General features: G+C 44.6%; 2 protein-coding genes across 3 annotated transcripts in view; one reads left to right on the forward strand and one right to left on the reverse strand.

The window, feature by feature from the left end:
* The window catches only part of LOC117454424 (putative methyltransferase NSUN7), a 30,280-nt gene extending 13,721 nt beyond the window's left edge, over positions 1-16,559 (forward strand). The window contains exons 7-13 of the mRNA XM_034093655.1: positions 519-702; positions 1,532-1,745; positions 2,465-2,608; positions 2,700-2,801; positions 3,065-3,182; positions 6,138-6,258; positions 15,557-16,559. Of these exons, the coding sequence (XP_033949546.1) occupies positions 519-702; positions 1,532-1,745; positions 2,465-2,608; positions 2,700-2,801; positions 3,065-3,182; positions 6,138-6,258; positions 15,557-16,453 (1,780 nt within the window). The 3' untranslated portion in view covers positions 16,454-16,559. The remainder of the gene's footprint in view (positions 1-518; positions 703-1,531; positions 1,746-2,464; positions 2,609-2,699; positions 2,802-3,064; positions 3,183-6,137; positions 6,259-15,556) is intronic.
* Positions 16,560-17,384: 825 nt separating this feature from the next.
* Positions 17,385-20,189, reverse strand: part of apbb2b (amyloid beta (A4) precursor protein-binding, family B, member 2b) — a 61,936-nt gene continuing 59,131 nt past the window's right edge. For both annotated transcript variants that reach the window (XM_034080458.2, XM_034080466.2), the window contains exon 18: positions 17,385-20,148. In XM_034080458.2, coding sequence (XP_033936349.1) covers positions 19,978-20,148 — 171 coding nt within the window. In that variant the 3' untranslated portion in view covers positions 17,385-19,977. The remainder of the gene's footprint in view (positions 20,149-20,189) is intronic.

The following is a 20,189-nucleotide window of genomic DNA, read 5'->3' on the forward strand; positions in this document are numbered from 1 at the left end:
ATGAGAAGGAGGGCCATAGAAAGAGAGCCATGCAGTTATTTATTTATGTCACACTTGCTCCTTTTTCCTTTATTCTTCTGTTCATTGTGCCATTAGGGCTTGCATTTATGTAAACAGTTTCAAGTATTAATTGGAAAAATCCAATGTCACAAGTGGGACACGCTTTTTTAATTGCCCTTTTAGTGGGGGTTTTTTGGTTTAAATGTCAGTGTCAATGTCAGTATGAAGACAAATTATATAATAACTTCTGAATGTTTATAAAATAACACTGTGAGTTTAAAGTGACAGGCTCTGTAGGGGGAAATTGCAGGTGCAGTATGGGGTTAATGGTGAGTGCAGTTATCACATATCTGAGACCGGAAAGTTTAACATGTTCATACCTTGGGGGTGAAAAGGTGCATCTTGGTTAGTTGTGTGAAGCTAAAATGCAGCAACTCTACTCACCAGACACACCTTGAGTCATATTTCCTCTGAACTAAACAATTAATTTAACAGAAATCCTGATATTTTCTCTGTAGTGTTGACGAAGTGTGTGCAGCGTTACAAAGAGCCGGCTTGTGTGAAGTGGAGATCATGACGGCCCTCAGTGAGGGGTCGTTCTGCAGAGACCCTCTCTGTCCCGATACACTCGTCTTCTCCCCTCAGCTTCACGCTCTGCTGCAGCACAGCAGCCTCACAAGTACACATGCACTTAACACACAGGTATGTATGGATATGTGTAGTGAGGCGTGTAATTGAGCTAAATATAGGTTACACTCACTAATGGGAAACATGCATTAATCCTTCAGGGGCTTGTAAAGATAATTTAAGGAGATAGATACAAGACTGGTGGAAAGAATACCCGTCGAAAAAGTAGTACAATATTTATAAATCCACCTAAGAGAAAATAAGAAGCAACCAGATATTTTGTTTCTTTTATACACAAGGCAATTCAAAGCACTTTGAATTGCCTTGTGTTGAAAGGTGCTATATAAATAAACTTGCCTTGCCTATAAATGTGACTTCAACTACATTGTTTTCATCGGAGGAAAAAAATAAATCTGCACCAACAAATTAAATTCAGATACTATTCTTTGCTGGCCCAAACTCAAAAATAACCGCAATCTTCTGGTTTGTCTTTTAATGGAGCACCAAGAACATTGTTCTGTGTATGCCCATTTTATTAAAAGCAAAATTACTGGTTTAAAATAAAGTCCCCAAAATACTCACCGGAAGTTGCCAATTGAATGAACAGAAGGAGATGTTGGTTAACTTGTTGAATCGTTGACTAATAGTTCTTCTTATAAATGTAGGTAATGATCTTTACTTTTGATGCTGTGGGACTAATTTAAAGTGTTGCCCTTCACACAAAAGTGGCTTAGGGCTTTGAAGTATGCTCCTGCTGTGATGTGAAGTTTATTATCTTTGGAGCTGAGTTAGAGAGGTCAGTTTGTTATTAATCTTGATCAGCATCACAGCAGTCTATAACACTGGAGGGCACACAGGAAATCCCCCATGCATTGTGAATAAAGTGTGTGTATCTATTTTTCAGGACAGGAGTGTGTGTGTGGCAGTGAGTGTGTTACGCCCCCTGCTGTTTGATAACGGTGACGTCTTGGCAGTGGGGTCTTTCTCAGCTGTGACCGTGGCTCACGTCGCCGTGGCGGCCGCTGACCGCTCTGGCCGAGTGTTGGTGTGTGGTGCCGATCACACTACGTCACAAATAGACGAGATACAAGAACTACTCACACAAATGGATATCAAAAGTGAGATCATGCATTGCAGCATCCTATAAACCCCTCTGTTTCAAAAGTGCTGATTCTGTGTCTTTTACTTTAGATGAAAATAAGAAGCCCCTCCCCACACCCCTCTGAGAGATATTTGGTTAAAAAACAACACAATGGTGCTCTAGGAGGAGATTCAGGTGATAAGGTGGGCGGGGGTTACCTTGGTTGGTTATTGGCTAATGGTTACACAAGCCAAATAAACATGACATCATAAAGTTGCCAAAATCTGATCAGCTCATTTTCAGAATCTTTTTCCCTGAAACTTTCATAATCTCTTTAAACACGGGGAAACACATATTTATGTATAAAAGACATGAAAAAGTGGATCTTGCATAATAGGTGACCTTTAAATGAAAAGTACACTTGGATAGCGCAGACCTCGGCCAAGGTCATTCACATCATTACAAATATTTGTGTACATCTGCTCGGTCATTTCTATCCGCCCCAAAGTTTAGTGGGTTCTTCTTTGGCCCGTGCTTCATTCTTCTACTAAGTTTCATGAAAATCAGGCCAGTTTTGTTGTAATCCTGCATACAAATCAAAAAACATAACCGAAAAGATATGTTGGTGGAAGATATATAAAGTCTGTTGATTGACAAGCTTTTACACACATGAGCATTTGAAGAGCCTTTTGGGAATATTTCATTCCAACTGTATATTAGCATTACTTTCATGGTGCTACTTCATGTCCTTTGCAGATGTGCGAGTCCTGTCAGAAGCCTTCAGTGGTTTGGATGAGTGGGACGCCTCTGTCCAGCGACTAAAGGTCATCATCGTGCTGCCTCAGTGTTCCTCCTCTGCGCTCAATGACCCTGTGCCCACCATGCACAGTGAACATGGAAGTACGTATGAAATACATATAAATATTGATCGAGATAGTGTTTTTGCATTAAATGTGATAGAAATGCTAAAGAAGTTCCGTTCTGTTGACAGACTGGGATCTACTGCCGGAATTGTGTCACAGTTCCGTGTCTCGAAGCAAAATACACACAATGGCCTCCCAACAGGCACGACTTCTAGCTCACGCCGTGTCCTGTGAGTATATACTGAAAGCACAAACACACACACACACAATACTATAACTTGGAATGCATATTTTCAGGCAATGAAACAATACATTACAATAAACAGATGCGAAGAATTAAAGCTGGGAACAGTTATGCAATGTGTGACGATACACAAACACACACACACTATAAATGTGGGCTATACTGTTCCTCTGTATATACGATTGATACAATGCAACACTATAATAAAAGAGTAGTGGATTATTATTTGTATTTCTTTTTTTCTGTCAGTTCCAAAGGTTCAGACAGTGGTCTACTGCACACGCTCAGTGTATCCTGAGGAAAATGAACAGCTAGTGAAAAGAGTGTTAGACAAAACACACACCCATCCCAAACTGCTGCCCTTCAGGTAAAAACACACACACCTGCTTGTGCATGTATACGTTCTCTATATATATATATTTCATTATGCACTTACATTATTTGTGTCCTCAGGCTCAAACCATTAATGCAATGGGAAAACTCTAAGCAGTTGGTTTTAATCAACTGCTTAGATTGTAAAGCACTGTGTACCCTGTATACCAAGGCGGTTTTGCCATCCCTTACTGTACGGAGGCTCAGTCACTGGTACATTTTCATTTACAAAGCCATGTTGGATAAACTACCATCTTATATCTGCTCCCTGATCTCTCTGCGAATTGAAAGTACTTATTGCCTGAGATCGCATGCTGTGGTTTTATTAAATGTGCCAAGTGCTAGGACTGTCTTAGGGAAGAAAGCTTTTAGATGTGCAGCTCCACTAACTTGGAACAGTCTGTAAAAAGAATGGGAAATGACCAATCTGGTACCACTACATGTTTTTAAAGCTCGGTTGGATGCTCCACAATCAGATGCTGTTGGTACCTGTAGTTAGATATGTAAATTGTAATCCCTGTACATTTTGCTGTATGATGTCCTTTTGTTGTTCTGTTGTTTATGTTTTATGTCTTCGTGTGGAACCTACTGCTGCAGGTCTCCCTTGAAAAAGAGATCAATGATCTCAATGGGATTTCACCTGGATAAATAAAGGTTTTGAATTTAATTGAATCACTCGCCGAACATAATTCAGTACAAGGGTTTGTGGAAGTTGTCAATCCATGTGCATTTAAAGGTAAACTCAACACTGTTTTCTCTGACAGAAAGTGACAGGTGATAGGCAGCTCACAGTGAAGCCTTCTGCTTTAACAAAATATTCACTTTGAAGCTGATTGTGTCGCTCTGTATTTTTTTATGTTATTGAGATTCTGTCAGATTATTAAATTCAGAACCATCCATCATTGTGATAAATGTACTGGGGATTAAACAAAACGTCAATTTATGAAACCAACCTCCATGTCTTTATTCTGACAGGACTCAGAGTCTACAGCCATGCTAGCTGCTCTGTGAGTCTGTACTATATGCTAATGTGAGCATGCTAACAATATGTATAGGCAGGTATAATGTTTACCATGTTTATATTGTTAGAATGCAGATGTTTGCTAATCAGCACTAAACACACAATTCTGCAGAGGCAAAACAGATACTGGACAGATTCAATGTGAGTTATTCAGATGTGTCCTCCTTTCGTATTTGTCTGCTTCAAATTTAGATTAGTTTGAGGGAGAAAATTGAAAGTCTTTCATTTTAAGCATACATTATGATTGCAAACCAGCTACAGTCATACTACAGACGGCAGGTAAAAGGACTGTCTTCGTTCTGTAGCACAAAAATAATATATTTAAAGTTCACAGAGTATATAAAATAAATTCACAATCTCATTTTAAAACATCCCATTCAACAGCTGCATACGTATCCGAGTGCAGAACTCAAGTATAGTGAGCAGTGAGCTTCATCTCTGAGAATTACAGACGGCAGTAACGACTGGGAGAGTAAATCATGTCTGTCTAGTATAAATATGATAGCCTATCCTCACATTATACTGTCTGTACAAGTGTGTGTGTCTGTGGGAGAAAGAGAGAGTGTACAGTTACCAGGGTGAGGACAGTAAAAAGGATCAGCTGTGGTTGCCGTGGGGACAGTAGTTAATCCCACAGTCCAGGTGGAGCAGATTTCAGGCTCAGTTTCACGCCTGCTGCTCCATGACACTCATTTCTTACCATTCATACCCTTAAATAAATTAAAATGTTATTATGTTTGTAGTTTCTTCACATCAAATGTTTCCACACTTTTATCAACGCACCAAAGTGCCAGGAGACCAGCAGCTGTGTCACCTCTTTGTTTAGCGTTGCCTGTTACAAATGTACTGTAGTGAATAGTTTATACTAGTGAACGCCAGAAAATAACTGTACAGTCTGCAGCAGCTCATACTGCACAAATATCATCTAAAATGCCACCAAACTACTTCTATTAATATGAAAATGTTGTTTTGCGTCAGACAAGCAAAAAAAAGTGATTAATTCATAATTAAATGTCTCATTCCCTCTTGTTTTTCTCGTTTCTTTGGCTTCTATGTTTGAGGGATGGTGGTTATAGCTCCAAAAACAGGAATTATCATATACATAAAGGTTCTACTGACTTTTAGGTTTTGTAGGTGTAAGAGGAATTGAGTTGTGTACTTGTAAAATGCTGCCTTTCAGACGGTGTGATCTATATAAGCTTTGCTGTACCCAACTAAAACGATAGACGTTTTCACTCTCTAAACTCATTAATAGGACCCTGGCAAGAATGATGCTCTGTGCCTCGATTTTGAAAGGTTTGTTTTGGTTTCCACCCAGCTGCAGGAGAATTGCAGTGGGTGCAAATGTGTGCAGTTTTCCTGCTTCCTAAAACAACTTTTCGTTGAGAATTTAAAAATGAATAAAGGTCACACCAGCACATCATTTCCATATTTAAACAGAATTGAGACCGCTGAGAATTGCCAACATATCAAATGTGGAGGATGTACAACACACAGTCACCAGCAGTGACAGCTGGTAGTGCAGCAGCCTATCAGCAGGCTGGTCCTGAGGCTGCGAGCAGCACTAACATCCACAATATACAACTCTGCATGTATATACTGTTACACTGCTGTTAAACTAATCTTCAAATACTCTTATTAATGATCATTGATACAACTGTATTAACCACTGACTCAGCGTGTAGTTTTCTTGACTGGAAAATGTCACCATATGCCTGAAAACCCAACATATTGAAGTTGCCACATACTGTCCCTCAGTTTTAATAATACATGTCCTGTATTTGGTTTTGTTGGTATAATGTCTTCACACTACTGAATAAAGTGTTCAATACTCCCATTCTTACAGTTAAACTTCTCAGAATATATGTATATATTTTATATCACAGAGCATCTTTTAGTCTCTTTCATCCTCTATTTTCTGTCTCTCAGGGTAAACGGTCCGATTTTCAGCGATGACTCCCAGTCAGGAGACACAACGGAATCAAAGTTCTTTAGGCTCGAAACGTCACAGTTCTCCAATGGCTGCTTCATCGCACGACTGTCCCGACAGGTGAGAGAGAGAGAGAGCGGGGAACATGTGGAGACCTATACAGTCTATGGTGGAGACTGATGGGAAAAGAGTGAGAGAAGTAGAGGGCAAGGTTGTGTTAGCAGGTTGAGGGGGAACAGGGGGGGGGGTGTGTGTGTGTTGCGACGAGACCTTCTAGAAGTGCTGAGGCTGCATTCTTTTACTATCTGTCTACTGGGAGGGAGGTCTGTCGGCTCTGCTTTCTGAGTGCACGTGCACACACACACACACACACACACACACACACACACACACACACACACACACACACACACACACACACACACACACACACACACACACACACACACACACACACACACACACACACACACACACACACACACACACACACACACACACACACACACACACACACACACACACACGACAACTTGACAAGACAGCAACTGATCTCACACACACAAATAAACACAGAGTCCCTGTCCCATAACCTTGCAGTGAAGGTTATATCATATATCATACATCACTTCAGGGGACATTACATTGACTTACATGCATTTCCTGGAGACGTATCCTAACCTTAACCATAACCAACACATGCCTAACCCTAACCCTTAACCTTACCCTAACCAAGTCTTCACCCTACAATTAATGATTCCCCTTATGGGGACCTCCAATTTGTCCCCATAAGGGAAGCCAGTCCCCACACATGACAATGTAAACAGATGTAGGTCCCCACAAGTATAGTAATGCTAGACCACACACACACACACACACACACACACACACACACACACACACACACACACACACACACACACACACACACACACACACACACACACACACACACACACACACACACACACACACACACACACACACACACACACACACACACACACACACACACACACACACACAGAGCAGCATTATTCCAATGCTGCATAAAAAAGAAACAAGTTAGAGATGAAATACGGTAGCTGAATCATTTCAGTACTTTACGGCGAAGATGAATGGATAATTCTCTGTATCTTTTTTTTCCAGCGCTCTGATCCTGTTGCATCACCTCATTGCTCTGTCTATTTGTCCCCCTCCCCTCTTTCCTCCCCCTTGCTCCACTCATAAAAAGTACATACACAAGGAAATGAGATGCTGCTCCCTTGATCCCCTGCAGCTTGAAAAAGTGGTGCAGGGAGGGGACCGTGCAAGTATGTGTGCGTGTTTTATTTTCCCAATAAAACACACATGGTCAGGTCTTGTGCACCTGCCCAGTGAAAAGTCAGGCATTTTAAATCTAATGATCATCTTGTCCAATTAAATCGACAGCCCAGCTGCATCGGCAGATTTAGTTACACTGACAATTCAGAGGTGTTTCTCTGCTGCTCAGATAATGAATCGCTTCTGTCAAACTGTGCTGTGATTTAGATCTGAAATACACAACATGTCGTCATAGACACAGATAGAGAGAAGCGGTAAGGCAACAATAACTCTCCTTAAAATCATACTTGTGTCCAAATTTGCTGCAAAACACGAAAAATCTGACTTGTCTGTAAAACACACATCTGACAGGCTGCTATTATTCATGCTTCTCTCGTTTAAACGTTAGGCATTTCAGTTTTATTACAAACTCTCATTTTGCAGCATAATGAAAGTTTTGAGGCTTATAAATGATGAGCATAAAATGCTGTCAAAGCAAAAAAAGAGAATAAAATTGGTAAATTAGATTTAACACTTGAGGGAATACAATATTCTGCATTATTTTTTAGACAGGCAGAGATGGATGGACGGGGAAGAGATTAAGACAGTTCTCATTCATAACACTCCGTTCGATGTCTCACTATGGGATGCGCCTCATCGCGGAGCAAGAAGCATCAATCTCATTACGCCAATCCTGATTGGCTGGTGATCTTGACGTCAGCGTCAGGGAAATCACCCCCTATAAGTAGCTTGCGCCACAACGCATGCGTCATTCAAACACCTCTTCTCGCTTCAGAGCACATCTCACAGTAGCCGGGCAAGCTTCACTGTCCACAGACTGAACCCAAATACCCATTTCGGTCGACGGGCGCTCGCCGGCTACTCCTTCTGCTTTGCAGGAAGACGGTAGTACTAACGCTGTTAGTATTTAAAATCGACCGCGTCCTTCTCTCACCCGAGAAGGTAAGGTAAGTCTGATTTTTTCAAGCTAGCAGCACACCTGTTGCTAGCTCGCTCCCTCTCTACCGACACCACGGTAGCGAGGAAGTTTTCTCTTTTCTCTTCTCCACGGAGGAAGAAAGGATTTAAGGAGCATACTGCCACACCAGTCAGTATTCTCTGGGAATAAAAGACCCAGAAAAGACCCACACCGTCCTTTTTCTCCGGATTAAGGACAAGGTGGTTTTTTCTTTTCTCCCGTCCCACCTGTCGAGAGCGGGCCCTCTCCACGCCACGAGGCGACCAAGATGGACGCCCCTCTCCCTCACACCAGAGGAGTCAGGGACTCGGTGGCTCGACTCTGCGGCTGCGGGTTGAAGATCTCGGGCACAGACACATACAAGGTCTGTTCGTCCTGCCTCGGGCTGGAACACGCCCGAGGCGCTATCGACAACCCCGGCTCATGCGGACATTGTGTCCGCTTCACCGTTAAGAGCCTCCACCGACGGTTAGCTCGACAAGCTAGCCTGTCGGAACAGGACCCCCCCATGTCCACGGACCCGCCGGCCGGCAGTCAAGACATGGGGGCGTCCGCCACAGAGAGTGAGCCCCTCTCTGTGTCGGTCTGGGGCTCATTATCTGCTATGGCTATAGAACCGGAATCCCGCGCCCTGGCAGGCCGGCACCCGGTGACGGCCAGACACACGGGAACGGTTTCCCGCGCTCCACCAAGCTGGGGCTCCCGGTTAGACCTCACCATGGTCTCACCCGCGGAGGATGTCCTCGTGCTTGACTACGAGGAGGACGAAGAGGAGGACGCCTTGGCGTTCCTCCTGTCCGAATCGGATGAACAGGAAGAGGACACCTTCATGTCACCGGCAAGTGCTGTTCTCCTGGGCGATAGCACACCAGCTTCGCCCGGTCTGAGCATGGACCTGCAGGCCGTGTGTAAATGCGCTGCGGCCAGACTCAACATCCTGTGGCCCGAAATGGCCAAGGAGACCTCCAGGTCCCGCTACGAGGGAAAACATCTTCCACAAGCAGCGGGGAAATAGAGACAACTCCTTCCAGTCTTCCCGGAGATGTTGGATGAGGTGTCGGTCTCGTGGAGAGACCGGCCCTTCAGCAACAAGGTCCCAATCCAGGGTGCCTCCTCCCTAGACAGTGACGGAATGGAGAAGCTCATGGAACCGCTGGTAGCGGCTCACCTTCTACCAAAGGTGGGCCCGTCACCAAGCAGGAACCCCACGCTGCCAGCAAAGTCAGACCGTTTTCAGTCAGCAATGACTGAAAAGTCCTACAAAGCTGCAGCGTTGTCCGCCAGGGCCCTGAATGTGTCCTCGCTGTTAACTGCCTACCAAGCGGAGCTCTGCGAGGACCTGTCGGGTAACCCGGGGGCAGCCACTCTGGACGAGATGGCAGCGGTCACGGACATTTGTCTCCGTGTCCAACGCTGCGCCGTCCAGGCCACGGGCAAGGTAATTGGGATCATGGTGGTGCAGGAAAGAGCGAGATGGCTCAATCTCACCAACCTCCCTGACCGAGAAAAGGAGGATGTGCTGGATATGCCCATCGTTCCCGAGGGAATTTTCAGCTCCGCTCTCGCCTCCATGCAAAGGAGGTGTGAGACGAAGAAGAGGGAGGACGAGGCACTCCACCTCTGCCTCCCTCGAAGGGTCCAGCCTCTGCTCTCGCAGCAGCAGTCCTCTGCCCAAGCTGCCTCGAACTCTGCTCGGTTTAAAACACCGAAGACGCAGAGGCCGCAGCCCACCCCGAGTCCCCAGCCCAAGCTGGAGACGAGGGCAAGCTGGCCTAGAAATTCTCCGGTTCCGGCTGCAGCTCAGGCTCAGCCAACCCAGGATTTCGGCCAGCAGTCGAAGAAGAAGTGAGCGGCGTGACAGCCCCTCCTTCTCCCCTCCGTGAATGTGTTCCCGCCGCCTCGAGAGATGCCTAAACACCATCCTCAAGTCTGCACAAATACATCTCACACATTGGTTGATCCTTCTGTCATAAAACATTTGCCGCTGACGCATCCAGGCTTCAGGCCGAGGGCGCAGCTCAAAAAAATGAAAAGAAAATCAATAAAGCCAATAAACAGCCCGTCAATTGTTCCCCTTCTGAGAGCAGCTACGGCATCTCTCAAAAGGCGGATTACTGATGGGTCTGTGAAGGCACCACCGCCAAGTGCATGCACAGTGCTGGCTGGGGCTGTGAAGGCACCACCGCCACGTGCATGCGCAGTGTCGGTGTGTATTGTCGATAAGGGGCACCACTGTGTTCAGACACTAGAGGGCCCCATAACACAACAAATAGAGAGGAGGAGAGGAGGAGATGTGACATCCTCACTGGCTCTAAGGAGCATGCAGTGGAAGATGCTCACATCATCCGCTTGGGTTTTCAAGACAGTAACACGGGGTTACAGACTCCAATTCGCTGTCACCCCCCCTCGCTTCTCGGGCATTCTGCATTCACAAGCCCGAGGTGAGTCAGCCCATATTCTGGAGAGAGAGATTCTCTCACTCCTAGAAAAGAGGGCTATATCTATTGTACCCGCCGAGCAGAGTCAGGGCGGCTTCTATTCCAAGTACTTCCTCGTTCCCAAACGATACTTGATTTGAGGGCTCTGAACAAATATCTAAAAAGATATAAGTTCAGAATGCTCACTCACACATCTCTGCTGCGGCTCATGCGAAAAGATGACTGGTTCACATCAGTCGACCTGAAAGATGCGTATTTTCACATCCCAGTATATTACCCACACAGGAAATATCTGAGATTCGCATTTCAGGGGATCTGTTATGAATACAGAGTACTCCCCTTCGGTCTGTCTCTCAGTCCAAGGGTGTTTGTACGATGTACGGAAGCCGCGATAGCCCCGTTGAGACAACAGGGCATTCGCCTGGCGACCTACCTGGACGACTGGCTGCTTCTCGCACAGTCGGAGCAGCGCTGGGTGGCCGCCCTAAAACTAAACCCCGCGCGAGAGTGATGGTTACTGTGAGATGCGTAATGGCACTGCGCCACTGGCTGCACCCGACTTTTCTAGTACGAGGTGTGCCCATGGGTGCTGTCCTTTCACGGAAGGTGGTCACCACGGACGCATGTCTGACAGGTTTGGGAGGTATTTATGAAGGTCGCCCGGTGAGGGGTCTCTGGAGCAGAGACCTCCAGCGGGCGCACATAAATTACCTGGAGCTTTTAGCGGTGTTTCTCACCCTAAGACGCTTTCTGCCTTTCCTCAGGGGACATCACGTCCTCGTGAGGACAGACAATACGACCACAATATCGTATATTAACCGCCAAGGCGGTTTGCGTTCTCTCCAGTTACACACACTGGCGCGCAAACTTATCCTATGGAGCAGTAGACGTCTCCTCTCTCTGAGAGCGACGCACGTACCGGGAGTGATGTACCTCGGGGTAGATCTGCTGTCCAGAGGTATACCACTTTATGCAGACTGGACTCTACATCCAAGGATTGTGAGCCAGCTGTGGGTGCGTTACGGCAGAGCCGCGGTGGATCTGTTCGCTTCGAAAGACAACGCTCAGTGTCAGCTGTTCTTTTCGATGCGTGATCTAAATGCACCGTTAGGCGTGGAGGCCTTCTGTACACGTTTCCACCCCTGGCTCTGATACCTCCAACTCTGGCCAGAGTGAGAGAGCAACGCCACACACTTATTCTGATAGCTCCACACTGGCCAGCTATGTACTGGCTAGCGGAGATATATCAGCAGCTCCCACTACGCAGGGACATACTGTCCCAAGCGGGGGGGGGCGATCTTTCACCCACACCCAGAGCGCTTGGCTCTATGGGCCTGGCCCGTGAGCGGTACCATAATCGGGGGTGCTTTGTCATAATAGCCGCTTTCACACCGCAGGACTTGCGGTACTTTAGTGCCGGCACTAAAGTACCACTAAAGTACCACGGCACTAAATCCGCCAGGGGGCTAGTGCCAATCGCATTCACACCGCAGTACTTTCCCTGAGGCACGATTACGCTGACGTCTTCTTCTTCTCTGGGTTTACTGGCAGGCCGCAAAACCACTTCACGGCGAGTACAACAAAAAAACGAGAGAAGAAGAACTACACGGGGGGGGGGGAGGGGGTATAAAGCCCATCCGCTGTATGAGGCGTTTGTTTACTTTCCGACCTCAGACATGATGGAGTTCATAAGGGTAATTTACAAATAAAATACCCCATTATAACAATGGACTTTATCTTTATGTATTTATTATATATTACCCCCTCAGGCTGATTTTGGAAAAGGACATCAACCCTTGTTTGGTGTTTTTCCCTTATTTATCTAAAACAAATGACATGATAAATTACTTGTGTTTATGTGTGTAAGACTTGTGTTTCTGATAAATTCAACCACCGACACCTGTCTGCTCTCACATTCTTCTATTCTGCAAATTTGGGGTGGGACACAATAAATAAAGCTTCGCCAGTTTGTTTGTTTTATTGCACAGTCAAGACATAACAATAACGGCATCATGCTGTTCCAGGTGTGTCGTATGCATGTAAATTGAAGTTAAATAACAGTGTGAAATGTAAAATAAAGTGTAAGTAGTTTCAAAACAATGTAACAGTGGCAATATATATAGCAGCAGACACGCCTTAGTGCAAGTTAGGTGTCAGTATTAAAAAACAGTGGCAATATATATATATATAATAACAATAGAAAATCGTTACCACTCTTATTATTGTGGTCTTTAATTTTTTTATAGTCCTGCCTGAGTTTCTTTATTTTTACCCGGCATCCGTGTGCACTGTGCACGATTCCCAGCTCAAGTAGCGAACATCGCTCAAAACATTTGGAGTTGGGAACTGCTTTCTGTAGAAGCTGCTGCATCCCGTCCTTGGAGTAAATTGCCAGAAGCGCCGACACTTCCTCATCATTCCACCGCTCCGGTGTTGTAGTACGTGTGGTCATAACTGCTTTAAAGTACAAAAAAACCACTCGCTCAGGTGTGGATGTGGTTTTGTAGCGAGGAAAAAAATGGCTGCCTAACAAAACAAATTCAGAGTCTAACGGGGCGTGGTTTGCAATTCGCCCAGCCAATAGAAATAGAATAGAAATTGGCACTCTTTTGTCACCAGGTTCGTACCACCTCTCTAGCAGGGACTAAAAAGTACCAAAAGAGTTCCAAAAGAGTTCCCAGCACTGAGTAGTCCCGGCGGTGTGAACGCGACATTATTGGTACTAACGGAACTAAAGAACTAAAGTACCAGGGAAAGTCCTGCGGTGTGAACGCGGCTTATGACCAAGCCCCCTGTGTCCTGGGCTATCCCTTACAAGGGCAAGCCTATTACTAAGCAACGGCTCTCCCACTGTTTTGTGGAAGCAATTGCTGTGGGGCCCGTACAAGTCAGAGCTCGCAGGCACCCTCGGGTTCGCGAGTTTTCTCTTGACTCAGGGTCTGGCTGCATCCTGGGCACTGTCCAGGATGTCTCCCATTCAAGACATTGGTGCAAGCGGCGAGCTGGTCCTCGCCGCTCACTTTTGTCCGCCTTTTAACAGTCTGGACGTTCTACTCCCAGTGTGACTCAAGCAGTGCTGGGCACTTGGTTGAGTCGGAGCCCTACCTGTTAAAGTTCTGATCGGTTGGCGATTTTCGAGATAAGCTCATCTGGCAATACGGGAGCTACAATATCCCATAGTGAGACATCGAACGGAGTGTTATGAATGAGAACTATAGGTTACTTACGTAACCCCAGTATTCAGAGTAACATGAAGTGAGAGGTCTCACCAGATGGCCCTCCTTGCTATGGTGAAGCGAGAAGAGGTGCTTATTTTGAATGACGCATGCGTCGTGGCGCAAGCTACTTATAGGGGGTGATTTCCCTGACGCTGACGTCAAGATCACCAGCCAATCAGGATTGGCGTAATGAGATTGAAGCTTCTGTTTGCTCCGCGATGAGGCGCATCCCATAGTGAGACATCTCACTTCATGTTACTCTGAGAACTGGAGTTACGTAGGTAACCTATAGATTTATACTCTGAATGTTACAGATGAAGACAGTGTTTTGTTTTTTATAAGATTTTTGTTGGGCAAAATTGTGAGTTTGGAGTGACAGCTATGAAAGGGGGAGACAGAGGGGGTTGACACGCGGCACATGGACCTGGGCCGGATTCGAACTTGAGTCTTCGGGACCAAGCCCAGAAGACAGTATTTTACCAGTGCACATTTAAAGTATCGAAACATTGAGCGAAATGTGTGCATTTTGTTGTTAAAGGACCTGCTGGTTAAAGCTGCCCAGCAAGTTGTGTCCAGCTTCAGTTTGTGTGTCTGTTAGCAGGATTACAGAATAACTGTTGATTTGATTTTCATGACATTTGGTGGACCGCTGTGGCATGGACCAAGCAAGAACCCATTCCTCAGGGGGCGAATACACATAGTTTCTCTTTTCGTTAACATTGCGAGATTTTCTGCATTTCTGATATAATCCAAAATCAAATGGAAAATGGCATTGTTGTTTTTTTAAAGAATCTGGTCTAGATTGAAACATAAGATTATACAACATGACCACAGAACAATGATTATCAGCCACAGTAAACAGTATGTGTTCAAACCATAGACTGTATAAAGGTTCAAACACATTAGCCGCATGACTAGAGATGTGAAAATGTCAGTGGATCCATCCAATGGGAATGACTTAAATGTGTTAACATCTATTTAATGGATTTATTTGACCCCATAAGAATAAGGACTACTGATGTGGGGGATCCCCTGACTGTTTCTGTAGCGCCATCGTCAGATCAGAGGATTCATTTCTCCAATACATTATGACTAAATATGTTCAAAGTAAATTACATTCCCATCAGCCTTAGCTTTACTTTTATACTTAGTGCTTATTAGCAAATGTTAGCATGCTTAAGTCAAATGTTAAGAAATATACCCTCTGAACATCAGCATGTTAGCTTGCTGACAATGTGGTTAGCATTTGGCTCAAAGTCACAGGCAGAGAAAAGATAAGTGGCTGCTCTCTCAGGATATAAATCCTCCTCCTCCTCCTCCTCCTCCTCCTCCTCCTCCTCCTCCGGTTAACATTTTACGGCCGTGGCTCATTAGTCATTTCAGCGTCGTGTTTTGTGGTCTCCTTGGTGCCACCCTAGAGACCTGTTGTTTTAATGTGTTGTGTCTTCACATCAAATCTTAAGCTGCCCTTGTTTTTTCAGGCGGATCCCACTAAGGTAGAAACAGTCCACGATGTGCTGGCAAGGGCAGCGGCTAAAGGCCTCCTGGGTGGAATCATTCCTGAACTATCAAAGACTAATAAAAAGGGGAAAAGCAAGAAGAATCGAGCCGCGTCAGCCAGCAGCAAACCTTCCTCCCCCTCGGGCCGAGAGGGTCAGCTGGGGGAGGGAGAAAAGCCTGTCGCACCTTCACAACATGAAGAGAAGAAAGGTAAGGATGTAGAGGAGGAAAAGGGAGAAGACGAGGGAGGAAAGAGGAAGAAAGGGCTTAAAGGCAGTAAGCGTAAGGTCAAAGGGCGAACAAAACAAACCAACAGGACTAAGGCCCCAAAGCACCAGCCTAACAGCAACAAGAAGAAATCAGATAAGGTCAAAGTCAGCCAATCACATCACAAGAGGCACCCTACGAAGACTAAACAGAGAAGAATACCTCGTCTCACCCTGACGTTAATATCCTCTGCTAAACCCTCCAGACACTTGTCTCCAATCACAGCCCTCGCACACAAGCTGAGTAACAATGCAACGATCCAATCACAGCAGAATGTCTTCAGCCCCCCCCCTTCTGCTCCACCTGCAGCCTCCAAGCAGGTGCAGAGACTCAACCCTGAGCCTGAAGGAGCAGAGAAAACACTGAAGCATACAGTGAGAGCAGAAAGACCGTTTAAGGTCAGCGGAAATATCAGACCTAAGGAAGAGGAGGCGACAGAGGAAGTGTTGACGCATACAGATGTTGTCCTGCCACCCATTTGCTCTGCTTCCTGCAGCTCTGTTAGCAGCAGAAGTGGTAGTTCCCTCAGTCAGCGTCCCACCAGGACCACCCACTCTCAGCGCGCCCAAATATGTGCATCCTCTTCCTCCATCTATCTGCCTGGATTATAGAAGAGAGATCATGAACACTGATGTTGTGGTTAATAACAATAATGGCAAGTTCTGACACTACAGTCAATCATAATGGACTCCCAAGTTAATTATTTGAAATGATTTAAAACCAAGACAAATATTATTGTATTGTTAGTTAACTATGAAAAATAAAAATGTATGAAAAATATGTTTTAAAGAAGTTTTACTCATATTGACATCTCTATTGGTATTTCTTAAAACTACAAAAATGTACATACTGCTGCTGAAGTGATCATTCAAGATATAACAAAAAAACATTGAATTGTATAATTATAAAGGTATAGTAGTTCAAATGACGTCATTAAAATACCAATGTTCAGCTTATGTGTATCAATTAGGGCTGCTCGATTATGGCAAAAATCATAATCTCGATTATTTGGGTCAATAATTGATATCACGATTATTAAAAACGATTATCTATTTACTTTGAAAACATCCATTTATTGGAGAAAAAAAATTTGAACAGTATGTTTTTAACAGTTGATTACCCTGAAATTTAAGTATAATTCAACTGAAAAACAAATTAAAAAAAATTAAAAAATAATCGTTTTATTTCTATTACGTTGTTTTCGTAATCGTTGCACGTCATAATCGTAATTGCGATTAAAATTAAATTGAGCAGCCCTAGTATCAATGTTAATTTAACCCCATTTATATATTCTAACATCTAGTGAATTTATAAAATGTATGGGGTGGGAAGTACGAGAAGAAAATAGATTTGTCCAAATAATAATCAAAAAGGAAGCCACTAGTTCTGTTTTATAATGCTGTTTATTCTCACAATTGATTACATCGATAAAGTGTACAAATCAGTGAGCAGCAAAGGAAGCAACACATCCATCTGAGGGAAAGGTGTGTGTGTGGTGTGTGTGTGTGTGTGTGTGTGTGTGTGTGTGTGTGTGTGGTGTGTGTGTGTGTGTGTGTGTGTGTGTGTGTGTGTGTGTGTGTGTGTGTTGTTCATGTGTGTGAGCCTGACAGAGACACTGGGAGTGCACACGTTACTACCGTTGCTACCATCACCATCATCACTCCCAGCTCTCAGTGCGCTGTACAAGGTGAAGATGTATTTATTTTTCTGCGAAGCTTGCTTGTTGCATTGTGATTTAACCAGGGACTGAGACAATGACACCGAGTCAAGAGACTTTACTCGCCCCAACTAATAAAATCAGTATATACCTTTATAAAATAGAATAAATAAAATAAAAAATATTTCTGTTCAGTACATACAGTCGTTCTTTCAACCGTCCAAGGGCATGCAAGGCTTTTCACAACTTTCCATTTCTCGAGAAGATCAAAAGAATGCATAGATAATTGCTAAATTCAGTATCAACGTAATTGACAACTGTGAAAATGTCCAATCGCCTCTCCTCGTTTCATTATTAGCTCTCGTAATTTTCTTATCTACAACAATGTATATCAGTATTTTACACTTTGGCCATTTGGTGAGCTCTCAAAAAAAGGCATTTCATTAAAAGAAAATAGAAAACTACAGATATTTAAAAGAAAAAAAAGATAGCTTATCACAATGATTAATGCCGAATGTTACATTAAACTGATATTATGTACACGCTCATTTTGTCATCTCATTCACATTTCAACATCCTTGTGACAAAATAAAGTTGAAGTGGCTGTGTTTTCTCATCACATTCTCAAGTACACTCCTGCTTCCTTCAACACATGTAGGTTAACCGTGGAGTTTTAAAACCTGGGGCAAGAAAAGGAGACGACAAGACACTTTACAGATGTCCCCTTTAGATACTGTTGCCACCTGTCAAGATTCACTTCCTCACATGATGCTGTTTACAAAAAAAGGAGGGGTTTGGCAGATGGTCAATTATAGAAGTTCAGTAATAAGATGTGTCCACAGTTTCTTTCTCTTACAAAAACCATCAGTGGGGCACTGGGAAACTTCGTCCTACCTCAAAAAAATGACAACCACTGTGTATAGGTGTTGTTTCTCTGACAGATTTTTAACGAGTGGTGTTTTTGTACATTTTCCCTCATCATAGGAATCAATTGGAATAAGGATGGCACTCACTGCTTAAATACTCTAATCTACAGCTTAATGTGTTTTTTACTTGCAATAAACGTCCACACTTATTACCTTACATCCAAGCTAATCAGATACGTGCTAATAAGGAGCTAGCAGTGTTGAATTGAGATTTGTGTGGGAAAAATGTCAGAATACAAACCAAAAGCAAGTGATCTTGAGAAAACAGAGCAGGCGCATTCAAGTGAGCGTAACCCTGGAGACAGACAGATGGCAGCCCAGGAGATCCTGTTAGTCCGAGTCCACATGTCTCTCGGTTGACTTTCCTCTCCAAAAACAGCTGGAGATGAAACCCGCCTCTCAGCTGGCACCAGACCCAGGTACAAAACTCATTCCTCCAGTCCTCGTCTTTTTAGGATTAAGCCTTTCTTGTGTTGCCAACCCCCTTTTTTATTAGTGGACATGAAGTCTCTGAGGAATGGAACTGAGGTGGGATTTAGAGAAATATTCTGTCAAATTTCCTCCAGCATGTGTTCCTATGAGCAGCAGCAGCAGCATGCCGATACTTCCTGTGTTTGGAGCAGCAGAGAGCAACACTTTGCCCGTCCCTGTCTCTTCCTTCATTATGGCTGTCGTCTGTTGCTTTCCAAGGGATAACGAAATAATAAAAACAGGTAAACAGGAAGTATGCAAAGGATGTTTCGGGTGAAAGGCCACCGCTCGTTTTAGACCCTCCAGGCCGATTCTTGCACATCTCGTCTATGAGGAACAAAGGAAGAAGACAGGAAGTGGCTTCGGATTCGATCACCCCTTCTGTAAGCAGCAGCAGTGTATTGATATTGTTTCTATTAAAAGTTCATGCAGGTTAGTTGAACAGGTATGAGTGTGTAGACTGACATTTCTCTTTAGTCTGTACTTGCTTCTTTCATTTGACTACAGACGCGATGGCTTCCCGGATTCTCTTTCCATTTCAGTCTACTGAGGACAACGACGAAGAGGGACAGAGGGGGACACGCCACTACAGACTAACAGGACAACCAGGTGCATGATGGGAGGGGGGTCATGCTGGCTGCACAGACACGGATACAGTTAGATCATGGAGAGGTCAGCAGTTTGCAGCATCACACGTGCTGGAAGGAGCTCTTCCTACTTCTCCTCGCTCCTCTGTGGGGGGGGATGAGAGTTACTCCTATGTACACAATCACCACCAAAGATCTCCACTCGGGTGTTTCTCTGTGGTTTATTTCTTCTCCATAAGTCTTTGTTCATCTCCTTTTTTACGAGCAAACAGATTTGAATTTCCTCTCAAGAGCTTGAAAAACTCTTGAGGTGAAATTCCTTTTTCAGTCTGAAGAAGTGAAGGAATTGTGACAGGGCTTCCCCAAACCCTTGGGTTTACTGGGTTTCCATGGTTACAGGGGTCTGTGGTGGCGACAGGTATTTGGCAGCAATGCGACTAGTTACCATGGTGACTTGGGGTTGTGGTAGGGAGTCGGTAGCGCTTAACAGTTTGTTACTGCGGCAACTCTGTGACGGGTCTCTTTTGTTTGAGGGTGTCGATGAGAGACAGCATGCCTCTCTTCACGCTGGTCGAGACCCGGCGGGACACAGAGTCTCCGGGGGGCGGCGAGCTGCATGCCCTCTGGGAGGGGGGGCGAGCCACCAAACACTTCTGATACCGCAGCTGAGGGAGAGAGAGAGAGGAGAGAGAGAGAGAGACGTTGT

The sequence above is a fragment of the Pseudochaenichthys georgianus genome, chromosome 1, assembly GCF_902827115.2.
Source record: "Pseudochaenichthys georgianus chromosome 1, fPseGeo1.2, whole genome shotgun sequence".
In the NCBI taxonomy this organism is placed as follows: domain Eukaryota; kingdom Metazoa; phylum Chordata; class Actinopteri; order Perciformes; family Channichthyidae; genus Pseudochaenichthys; species Pseudochaenichthys georgianus.